The 12,296-nt window shown below is 37.4% G+C and overlaps 1 protein-coding gene across 1 annotated transcript in view; it reads right to left on the bottom strand.

The window, feature by feature from the left end:
* The window catches only part of LOC125153623 (zinc finger protein 82 homolog), a 63,650-nt gene that overhangs the window by 30,675 nt on the left and 20,679 nt on the right, over positions 1-12,296 (bottom strand). The window contains 2 exon segments of the mRNA XM_047837000.1: positions 7,360-7,368; positions 10,598-11,943. Coding sequence (XP_047692956.1) covers positions 7,360-7,368; positions 10,598-11,943 — 1,355 coding nt within the window.

Below are 12,296 nucleotides of genomic sequence, written 5' to 3'. Positions count from 1 at the left end.
TGTTTTGTTTCTGTTTTGGGCTGAGCGAATAGGGTCAAGTTGTCGTTCAAAAATTGCTTGGGTTAGGAGCACCTGACTGGCTCATTTGGTAGAGCGTGTGGCTCTTGATCTTGGGGTCATTAGTTCAAGCCCCATGTTGGGGCTTACTTTTAAAAAAAAGAGCTTACTTTTTAAAAAAGCTACTTTGGGCACCTGGGTGGCTCGGTTGAGTGTCAGACTTTGGCTCACGTCATGATCTCAATTCATGAGTTTGAGCCCTGCATGAGGCTCGCCGCTGTCAGGGCAAAGCCCGCTTTGGGTCCTCTGTCCTCCCCCCTTTTCTATTCCTCCCCCCGCTCATGTTCTCTCTCTCAAAAATAAACATTAAAAAATAAAGCTTTAAAAAAAGTTTCTTGGGTTAGCTTTTTCCCCTGTAGTGTGGGGAAATATTTGTTTCTGCTTATATTCCAATGTAGGGTCTTTCTTCTCTTTATGTAAACATATATAACATTAACATGGTTCCCAAAGTGAAAAATATACAGAAAGGTATACTTAGAGAAGTGTTACTTCCTCATACCTTCATGTATTAAAATTTCCTATATTTTTGGGTCCCTTATAGACTTTCTGTTCTATTCCACTGGTCTGTTCCTGCATGAGTACCACATCATTTTGATTATTTAGGGACTTTTTAGTACTTTTAAATATCTGGTAGGACTAGGACACCTTGGTAGCTTTTCTTTCTCAGTCTTAACCTGGCTATTCTTGCATAAAATCTGTACTGCTACCACTAGGGATACTGTATATACGTCAGATGAAATGACCAACTGAATTGTCTCCCTCCAGTAATTCTCCTTCCCAATATCTTTTCTCTTCATGGCCCTTATCAGAATCTGAAGTTTTCTTAGTTAGGTACTTACTGGTTGTCTGCTTCCCAGATTTTCCTGAAGATTGGGGATCTTGTCTTCAGTATCCACTAGCATATTGTCAAAGGCTTGAGCACTCCATGGCATTATGCACAAGCACTTTGTACATATTTTTTCCATTTAGCTATTCTGGAGGGTGTATACTTATCACATTGTGGTTTTAGTTTTTCCACCTTCTTAATAATGAACTTGAGCAACTTTTGATATCTTTATTGGCCATTTGGACACTTTTTTTGAAGTGCTTATATGAGTTTTTTTTCCCATTTACTATTTTATTTTCTGTCGTTTATTGATCTATAGGGATTCTTTATATATTGTGGATGAGTCAGTCAAATATATTATATATATATTTATTTAATATTTTATTAACATTTTGTCTATATATGATTAAATATTTTACATTTATTACATAAATGTATATATTCATATTAACGTATATTAACATATACTATATTGTATATTATATATATATATAATATATTCTCTGTGACTTTTTTCACTTTCTTAATTGTGTTTTTTGGTGAAGTAGATTCTTAAATTTAATACAGTAAAATTTATCATTTTTCCCCATATGGTTAATGCTTTTTGTATTCTGTTTAAGAATTCTTTGCTATCTCAGCATTATCAACAATAGCCAAATTATGGAGAGAGCCTAAATGCCCTTTGACTGATGAATGGATGAGGAAGATGTGGTATTTATATGCGATGGAATATTACTCAGTCATCAACAAGAATGAAATCTTGCCATTGCAACAATGTGGATGGAGCTAGAGTATATTATGCCAAGAGAAATAAGTCAGTCAGAAAAAGACAAATACCATATGATTTCATTCATATGTGGAATTTAAGAAGCAAAACAGATGAACGTATGGAAAGGGGAAAAGAAGAAAAAAGAGAAAGATAGGGGAACAAACCACAGGAGACTCTTAATGACAGAGAACAAACTGAGGGTTTGATGGAGGAAGGTGGGTAGGGGATGGGCTAGATGGGTGATGGGTAATAAGGAGGACACTAGTTGTGATGAGCCCTGGTGAACTGAGTAATTCACCAATTACTCAGTTCTACTCAATTCTACTCCTGAAGCCAATATTGCACTGTATGTTAACTGACTAGAATTTAAATTAAAAAAAAAAAAAAAAGAAAGAAATCTTTGCTACCTCAAGCCCAGAAAGATATATTTCTTTTGCTTTACCTTTTACAATTAGGTCACTAATGTATCTGGAATTTATGTTTGTAGTGTGATGTAAGGGCCAAGATTCATTTTTTATGAATATAGCTATGCAGTTGACCCAGTGCTACTTATTGAAAAGACCACTATGTCCCAACCATAATGCAGAGGAACCTTTGTCGTAAATCAGATGACCACATATATGTAGGTGTATTTCAAGGCCATTTATTTTGTTCCATTGGTCTGTTTGTTCATTCTTGTGCCAAAACCATACTGCCTTAATGACCAAAGTACTACTTTCACATTAACAAATTCAAGGACAAAAATATTATATCAATGTGTCAAAATAGCATCTGATAATATTCAGCAGGCATTTCTAAACTTTTTAAAAATGTTTTTTTATTTATTTTGAGAGACAGCGAGTAGGGGAGGGGGAGAGAGAGAGGAGAGAATTCCAAGCAGCGCAGAGCTCTTTGTGGGGCTTGAACTCACGAACTGTGAGATCATGACTTGAGCCAAAATCAAGAACCAGACGCTCAACCTACTGAGCCACTCAGGTGTTCCATGTTCTCCACTTATTTAAAAAAAAAAATTTTTTTTTTAATCTTTATTTTTTGAGAGAGAGAGAGAGAAAGCATGAGTGGAGGAGGGGCAGAGAGAGGGAGACATAGAATCCAAGGCAGGCTGCAGGATCTGAGCTGTCAGCACAGAGCCCAATGCGGGGCTCGAACCCACGAACTGTGAGATCATGACCTGAGCCAAAGTTGGATGCTCAACTGACTGAGCCACCAAGGCACCCCTCTCAGCAGGCATTTCTAATAAAGAAGTTAATAAGGAACTGAAGGAAACAATTGAGCCACAACAAAGTCTGTTTACCTCCAAACTAAAACAAACATTATACTAAGAGATTTCCATTAAATAGGTGAAAACAACTATATCCCTATCACCACTAATCCTAAGTCCTATTTTGGAGATTCTTTCTATTAGATTAATAAAATAATCGCTATAAATATTCAGAAAAAATCCAAAATTATATCTATTTGCAGTTGACATAACTGATAGCCTAGAAAACCAAGGGTCTTGTAAAAAATTAAGATTATTGGGTAATAATGAAAGCTATGATTGCATCCACACTTAAATTTTTTAAATTTTAATATGATAGTATCTCCATAAATACACATACAGCCACAATCTGGGGAGGCTAAGGTTCGTTATTTATAATACTAGGTAAGGGATTATTATCTAGAATATTATTTTTAAGAATCCCACAATTCTTTTATATTTTTTTAACAAAGGAACATGGCATGAATTGGTAAGTTATAATGTTTAACAATAAACAGATGTGAAAAGATGCTCAACTCACTATAAAGCACATACCAGAAGTAGGATTACAAGGAAATAATACTTTATTGGGTGAAGGGGTTGTAAATTGGCAAGACAATGATGTTCTCACTTCTTTTTTTTAGAAAGAGAGAGAGAGAGAGCATGCGTGAACAGGGGAGAGGGGCAGAGGGAGAGAATCTTAAGCAGATGGAGCCTGACATGGGGCTCAATCCCACAACCTTGGAATCATAACCTGAGCCGAAATCGAGTCAGATGCTCAACCCACTGAGCCACTCAGGTGTCCCATGTTCTCCACTTCTTTAAAACAATGTTTTTTAATGTTTTTGAGAGAGAGAGAGAGCATGAGTAGGGGAGGGGCAGAGAGACAGGGAGACACAGAATCTGAAGCAGGCTCCAGGCTCTGAGCTGTCAGCACAGAGCCCGACATGGGGCTGGAACTCATGCACCGCAAGATCATGACCTGAGCTGAAGTCAGACACTCAACCAACTGAGCCACCCAGGTGCCCCTTCCCATGTTCTCCACTTCTATGGCACTATCTAGTGAAGTTGAAAATGAATATAACCTTTGAGCAGTCCCACTTTTTGATAAATACCTTAGAGAAATTCTTGTTTATGGATAGCAAGAAACACACAGGTTAAGTCAGTAGGATTTTTCAGCAAGAAATTATAGTCTATACATATATTTATAGAAAGAATAGGGGGAAGGATTTTCTATTCTATTGAAAAGTATCATTTCAAATTAAAAAAAAAAAGAGCAAGCAGCTGACTGGATAACATAATTTGAATTGCTTTCCTTGCCAAACAGATAACTGTACACCTGTCATAATGCTGACATTACCATCCTTGAGCCACTCCTTCTGGTTATAGCAGCATCTGCCAAAGTGGAATTACATCCGCAGTAGGTATTCGGAATGGGAGTTCTGTATAGTAAAGTCTGAGATACACTGGTCAGATAAAATGAAACTTGTTTGGATAGTCTTTTGTTAGGCACTTAATGTGAATTTTTTTCCCCCTCAAGAAATATAGTATACAGAGTTCCCAGCCTTGTTTGGCTATACAGTAATTTTCCCATTATCATTAAAGTACTAGTGTTTCGTGGAACATACTTTCAGAAATTTTGAGTTAAGTACAGTCTCCAGAAGACCTCTGTTAGCATGAAAACAAGTTAGCATGATACCAGGCAGGAGAAACATACTGACCCATTAGCAAAAACTAATTTTGTTATAGCACTTAAAATACTTTTTGTGTTAAAATATTGTGTGTATTGTTTGAAATCATGAGTGGGTCTATTCTAGGTGAGTGATTATCCAATGATATCTGCCCAATCTGAACAAAATGGACCGGGAAGTACAAGTCTTAATGTATAACTATAGTGACATTACAGAGGTTTGCTAGAAAATAAAGTGTAATAATATTCATTTTTGTTTTGTGGAAGGTAATAATTTTTGTGTTGAATCCTCATTTTTCATATCTGTTGTTCACTCCTTTTTTAAAGCTGATGAAGCTAAGATGAATTAGAATATGAGAAACAACCTAAAAGATATTGAGGTAAATAATGCCATTTTTTCCAACATTGTTACATTGCTCGAGTTAAAAACCTAAAATCTGGATACTTAATTAAATCACAACAGGTCAGGTCCCTGGATATTCCTGGTAAATTGTTTTATGTTTTATAATTTTTTTTAATTAAAAAAAAGTTTATTTTTTTATTTTTGAGAGAGAGAGAGACAGAGTGCGAGCAGGGGAGGGGAAGAGAGAGAGGGAGACAGAGAATCTGAAGCAGGCTCCAGGCTCTGAGCTGTCAGCAAAGCCCGACGCGGGGCTTGAACTCAAACTGTGAGATCATGACCTGAGCTGAAGTCGGACGCCTAACTGACTAAGCCACCCAGGTGCTCCTATAATTGTTTTAACAGACCATTAAGTTCGCTGAACTTTATTTGGGATGTTTGTATGTATCTTAAGTGATACTGGTCCAGATTTTGCTTTCTAGGGGCTATTCGCATTTTATTATTGGGATGTTAGCCTTATAGAATGATCTAGCAAAATTTTGTTAGAGGCTCTCTATTCTTTAAAACTTTTTATTGCCTGCAAAACTGTTGATTCTAGTTTTTTAACACAATCATAACTACAATATTTTTCTTTGCTTATATATCTGTTCAGGTTTTCTATAGTATCTTGAGTCAACTTTGACGATTTAGTTTTCTCCAGATAATTCATTCTATGTATTTTTATAGATATTGAAATATATGTATATGGTAACACATATAACTTTAAAATTTTTAATTCTCCTTGATATATATAGCTGTTTAACCTTTCTCATATATAAAGTTGAAACGGAGTCTTTTTTTCCTCAATAACTGCCAATTCTGTATTAATGGCCTTTTCAAAGAGAACATCCTTGGATAAGGATTTTATTAGCTATTTCATTAATTGCTACTTTAGTGTATGAATTACTTTGTGGTACTTAGTTTAAAAAAATTATTAAAAAACTATTTTATGGTTCAAGCTAATGTGTTTTTCCCCCCAATTTTAAAAATCAACTATCTGTTAGGGGCACCTAGGTGGCTCAGTTGGTTAATAAGCATCCGTCTCATGATCTCACGGGTTGTGAGTTCAAGCCCCACATGGGGCTCTGCACTGACACTGTGCAGCCTGCTTGGGATTCTCTCTCTCTCCCACTGCCCCTCTCCCCCCTCTCTCAAAAATAAACAAAAATCAACTGCCTGTTATACAACAGGTACTATAAGTGTGGGGACAGAATGGTAAAGAAGACAAACACTAGTTCCTCAGTCCAAGTTTTCTTTTTCTTTTTTTTTTTAATATATGAAATTTATTGTCAAATTGGTTTCCATACAACACCCAGTGCTCATCCCAAAAGATGCCCTCTTCAATACCCATCACCTACCCTCCCCTCCCTCCCACCCCCCATCAACCCTCAGTTTTTTTTTTTTAATGTTTATTTATTTTTGAGACAGAGAGAGACAGAGCATGGACGGGGGAGGAGCAGAGAGAGAGGGAGACACAGAATCTGAAGTGGGCTCCAGACTCCGAGCTGTCAGCACAGAGCCCGACGCGGGGCTCGAACTCATGGACCGTGAGATCATGACCTGAGCCGAAGTCGGACGCTTAACCGACTGAGCCACCCAGGCACCCCTGTTCTCAGTTTTTAAGAGTCTCTTATGCTTTGGCTCTCTCCCACTCTAACCTCTTTTTTTTTTTTTTTTTCCTTCCCCTCCCCCATGGGATTCTGTTAAGTTTCTCAGGATCCACATAAGAGTGAAAACATATGGTATCTGTCTTTCTCTGTATGGCTTATTTCACTTAGCATCACACTCTCCAGTTCCATCCATGTTGCTACAAAGGGCCATATTTCATTCTTTCTCATTGCCATGTAGTACTGCATTGTGTATATAAACCACAATTTCTTTATCCATTCATCAGTTGATGGACATTTAGGCTCTTTCCATAATTTGGCTATTGTTGAGAGTGCTGCTATAAACATTGGGGTACAAGTGCCCCTAGGCATCAGTACTCCTGTATCCCTTGGGTAAATTCCTAGCAGTGCTACTGCTGGGTCATAGGGTAGGTCTATTTTTAATTTTTTGAGGAACCTCCACACTGTTTTCCAGAGTGGCTGCACCAGTTTGCATTCCCACCAACAGTGCAAGAGGGTTCCCTCAGTCCAAGTTTTCTAAATGCATTAAGGTTATTTCTTAACAAGTAGACTTTTGGTGATTTCCCACAAACTTTTATTTGTAGGCATCATTATCATTTATCACTAAGTGGTATAAAATTTCAGATTTGATTTTCTACTTAGGGAAAGCTTTATTATGGATATTTTCAAATATATGCAAAGGTAGTAAGAATAGCACAATGACTCAATGTACCCATTATCCAGCTTCAACATTTAGCAGTTGCCCATCTTATTTCATCTGTTCCTGTCACCCTCCCTCCCTCCATTTACTTATTTAGTTATTTATTTATGAGAGTGAGTGAGCAGGGGTGGAGGGACAGAATCCTAAGCAGGCTCAAGTCAAACTCAAGAGACATCTGACTAAGCCATCAAGGCACCCTTTTCCTAAAGTATTTTATTTTTTTTTTTCAACATTTATTTATTTTTGGGACAGAGAGAGACAGAGCTTGAACGGGGGAGGGGCAGAGAGAGAGGGAGACACAGAATCGGAAACAGGCTCCAGGCTCTGAGCCATCAGCCCAGAGCCTGACGCGGGGCTCGAACTCCCGGACCGCGAGATCGTGACCTGGCTGAAGTCGGACGCTTAACCGACTGCGCCACCCAGGCGCCCCTTCCTGAAGTATTTTAAAGCAAGGCATAGACATTATGTGATTTCACCCTTGAATACTTCAGTATGACTCTCTAATGTATAAGGACTTACACATAATAATTGGTGATGATGCCATCATCATGCCTAAAAAATGAATAATTGCTTAATATAACTTAATATCCACTTAGATTTACATTTTCAAAACAATGTAAACAATGTTTTCATTTGTCCAAATCAGGATTGTATTTAATGTATTTTATTTTCTGTAATTATGCTCTGGCATTTGGAGACTTGGTCCTGGAGAGACTGCCCTTCCCAGGGGTAGCAAATTCCTAGAGATAGCAAACAACTCTTTTGATCAAACCCACCAAGTCAAAGCCCCAACTGTTTCATCAAACTCTCACCAAGCCAATATTCCTCCTGCACAAATCACCCCAGGGCCGGGTACCAGACAACTAGGGACCACTCATATACCTCAGAACCTCCGAAATTATTAAGACTATCCAGGGGCACCTGGATGGTTCAGTCTGTGAAGCATCTGACTCTTGATTTTGGCTCAGGTCATGATCTCACAGGTTCATGAGTTCGAGCCCTGCCATCAGGCTCCTCACACTAATATTGTGGAGCCAGCTTAGGATTCTCCCTCTCTCCCTCCTGCACACACACACTCTCTCAAAATAAATAAACTTAAAAAAAAAAGAAATATTAAAAAAAAAACCACTATCCATTCCATTCCCAAACTTCCTCAGTGTACTTACCCAGTGTCACCCATTCTTTGGAGAAAACCTCAGCAAAGGCTCTGTGCCATGCTCTGCCCTTTCCCCACTTCTGCCTTCCAACATAACTGGGTATTTCCCCATGTGGCCCTGTGGGCATGCTGTTGCCTCCTGTTTTTAGAGATCTTTGAGTCTAAACTTCTTCCTTCATGACAATCATTTCTGTATCTGCATGTTGTACCATAATTGATTAAAACAAATCCTGGGTACATTTTAAAACAAGGATTCCAATACATTCCATACACTGTATTTAATTGATATGTCTCTTAAGTCTCTTTTAATTTGCAACATTCTTTTGTCTTAACCTATATTGGTTAAGAACCAAGACCATTTATTCTGTGGAATTTTGTACATTTTGGGTTTGGTTGTTTGCTTCTTTGTGTCGTTAATTTGTTCCTTTATCCCCCAGGTTTCCTGTAACCTGGTAATTAGATTTAGAGACCCACTTTTACTTCTGAGTTAACATTTGGGGTAAGAACACTTAACAAATGATACTACATATAGCCACTGCACAAGCAAGAGGCACATAGTGGGTCTGATCTAATTGAGATGTTGATGTAATGTAATGTAAATGTAGGTTCTGTCATTCTGATCCATTAAAAACTTCCTATCAATCTTTTTCACTAATGATCTTTGCTTCCATTGATATCACCACCAAGATCCAGTATTTCAGAAATTAAAGAGTGATTTTTCAAATTCTGTCATTCCTTTGATCTTTATTAACTAGAGTTCTCTAATAATAATAAAGAACTTTACTTCACCAACTTTTGGTTGTCTTATATAGGTCATAAAGGAAAGACAAAATAAATGCTCCACTTTTCCCCTTTATTTATCAATAAGTACCCTAATATGCTTCATAACTGACCAGTGCATTTGGTCAGGAAAAAAGGAAGCTATTAAAAGCTTTTGTCATGACTAAAGGACATAGGAACCAATTTGAGGGGATTCTCACTAATGAAAGACAGGACAACCAGAGCACAAAAAAAAGGCTACAATGTATTTTTAAAAATCAATACAGAAGTTATAATACAAGTAATTTTTAATTTCCAAAGTTTCTTTTTACATTATTCTTTGTTAATTTTAAGTTAAATTTAGACTTGGGCCAGAGAATGTAGACTGTAGGATATCTGCTTTTTTATGAACAAATTGAAAAACAATTTCTCACTTCCACTATTTTAAAAAGAGTAAGTTATCTGAAGTTAAATAAGGGTGAGTGTTGGTGGAAGGCATTTCTATATTCTTTGTGCCCATAGTCTTTCATATGAATTTTCAAAGGAGTAATACTAATGATAATAATAAAACAAAATTTAGTGGCTTAAAACAACAATCATTTTATTATATCTCATGATCTTGTGGGTCAGGAATTTGGGCAGGGACTCAGTTGATAGATTCATCTGTTTTATATGGTATCAACTGAAGTCACTCAGTGGGTACTCAGCTGCTGGGTGGTCTGGAGGATCCAACACTATTTCACTTAAATGTCTGGTGTCTTGGTAGGCATGTGTGGAAGACTGGGCTCAGAAGGGTGCCTCTTCCTTTCTTTGTGGTCTTAGGGCTTCTCCATGTGGTCTCTTCAGCAGAGCAGACAGACTTTTTAACAGAATTCAGAGCCTAAGCTTAAAGGAGCACTCCAAGAGATGAAGTAAAATCTACCAGTAAAGCCTGGAAACTGGCACAGCAGTACTATTACTAGTCAAAGTAGTCTTGGTCTGCCCATCCTCAAGGAGAACGGATGTGGATTTCAGATTTTGATGGGGGGAAAGGGGGAATGTCAAACAATTTGCAACAATTTTTATTCTGCCACAGTATTGTATTACCATTTTACAAATGAAAAAATTATAGCACAGAGCAGTTAAGCATCTTGTCAATATAATACAAGTAGGAAAGTGATGGGACAGAGATAAGTGTCTCCCACATTTGTCACACTGATTAGGATTAGTTTTTAGAGTAAGTGTAAAGTTTATCAGGTTTAAGTGATGGTGGAATACATTAAATTAACATACTCTTGTAATGATATAAAACCTGTTAAGTCAATTGCCTGTATGAAGGAAGCAAAAAGGATTAATTACTATATTCATAGAGTATTCTACAATACAGGATTGAAAAACTATCTTATATTTTTACATTATGAATTTTTAGATGATGGGTAAGGTGTGAATGTTGTCTAAAGGCCTTCTTACATTCCTTACATTCATAAGGTTTCTCACCAGAATGAATTCTCAGATGCTGAATAAGGGATGAATTAAGTCTAAAGGCCTTCCTACATTCCTTACACTCAAAGGGTTTTTCACCAGTATGAATGCTCTGATGTAAAGTAAGTTTTTGGCGCAATCTAAAGGCCTTCCCACATTCCTTACATTTATAGGGTTTCTCACCAATATGAATACTCTGATGTTGTGTAAGTTGTGAGAGCAATCTAAAAGCCTTCCCACATTCCTTGCAGTCATAAGGTTTAACACCAATATGGATACTTTGGTGTGAAATAAGTTGTGAGTAACGACTAAAGGCCTTCCAACATTCCTTACATTCATAAGGTTTCTCACCAGTATGAATTCTGTGATGAAGAATAAGATGATAACCACGACTGAAGGTCTTTCCACATTCCTTACATTCATAGGGTTTCTCACCAGTATGAATTCTCTGGTGCAGTGTTAGTTGCTGTCTCACTCTGAAAGCTTTCCCACATTCCTTACATTCATAGGGTTTCTCACCAGTATGAAGTTTGTGATGTACTCTAAGGCCAGAGCCACACAAAAAGGCCTTCCCACATTCTTTACATTCATAGAGTTTGTCAGCAATATTAAGCTTCTGATGTCGAGTGAGATGTGCATACTGTCTAAAGGCCTTTCCACATTCTGTACATACATAGGGTTTCTCACCAGTATGAATCCTCTGATGGAGAGTAAGTTGTCCTCGCACTCTGAAGGCTTTCCCGCATTCTTTACATTCATAGGGCTTTTCGCCAATATGAATTTTCTGATGTACTCTAAGGTCTGGGCCACATATAAAAGATTCTCCACATTCTTTACATTCATAGAGTTTTTCACCAGAATGAAGTCTCTGATGTCGAGTAAGGTGTGCAGTCTGTCTAAAGGCCATTCCACACTCCTTACATTCATAGGGTTTTTCACCAGTATGAATTCTGTGATGAAAAGTAAGCTGTTGGCGTACTCTAAAGGCCTTTCCACATTCTTTGCATTCATAGGGTTTCTCCACAAAATGAATTCTCTGATGTGGAGTTAGAGATGTACGTTTTTGATAAGAGGACACTTTTTGAGATGTAATTTTCACTTGACTGAAATATTCCTCCTGTCCTTCAAATTTTCTTTTAGACTCCCAGTCACTTTTTAAAATTAGGCCCTTAAGGCCATGATTTTTAATTCTTTCCATTATCTTCCACTGAGGTAAGTTTATTTCATAAATGTCATTTTCTGAGGATAACTTCTTGGTCTCATACCTGGTCTCTAAATCTGAAAGAAAATAAGAGAGCAAACATATAGTTTCCTTTTTTAAAAGAAGTAAAATTTCTACAGTAGAAATAATAGACAACTAAAGTAATACTCAATGAAATTCTGAAAATATGCAAGTTGAAAAAAAAGCATACAGTAACACCAGGGAAAATGAAAGTTCATGTTAAGAAAGTAAGACTGGTGGGGTGCATGGGTGGCTCTGTCGATTAAGCGTTCGACTCTTGGTTTCGGCTCAGGTCATGATCTCATGGTTTGTGAGATTGAGCCCTGCATGGGGCTCTGTGCTGACAGTGGAGCCTGCTTGGGATTCTCTCTCTCTCTCTCTCTCTCTCTCTCTCAAAATAAACAAATAA

The sequence above is a fragment of the Prionailurus viverrinus genome, chromosome E2 (assembly GCF_022837055.1).
Source record: "Prionailurus viverrinus isolate Anna chromosome E2, UM_Priviv_1.0, whole genome shotgun sequence".
NCBI lineage: Eukaryota > Metazoa > Chordata > Mammalia > Carnivora > Felidae > Prionailurus > Prionailurus viverrinus.
Note: the sequence above shows the minus strand (reverse complement) of the source record. Positions and strands in the feature narration are given on the sequence as shown.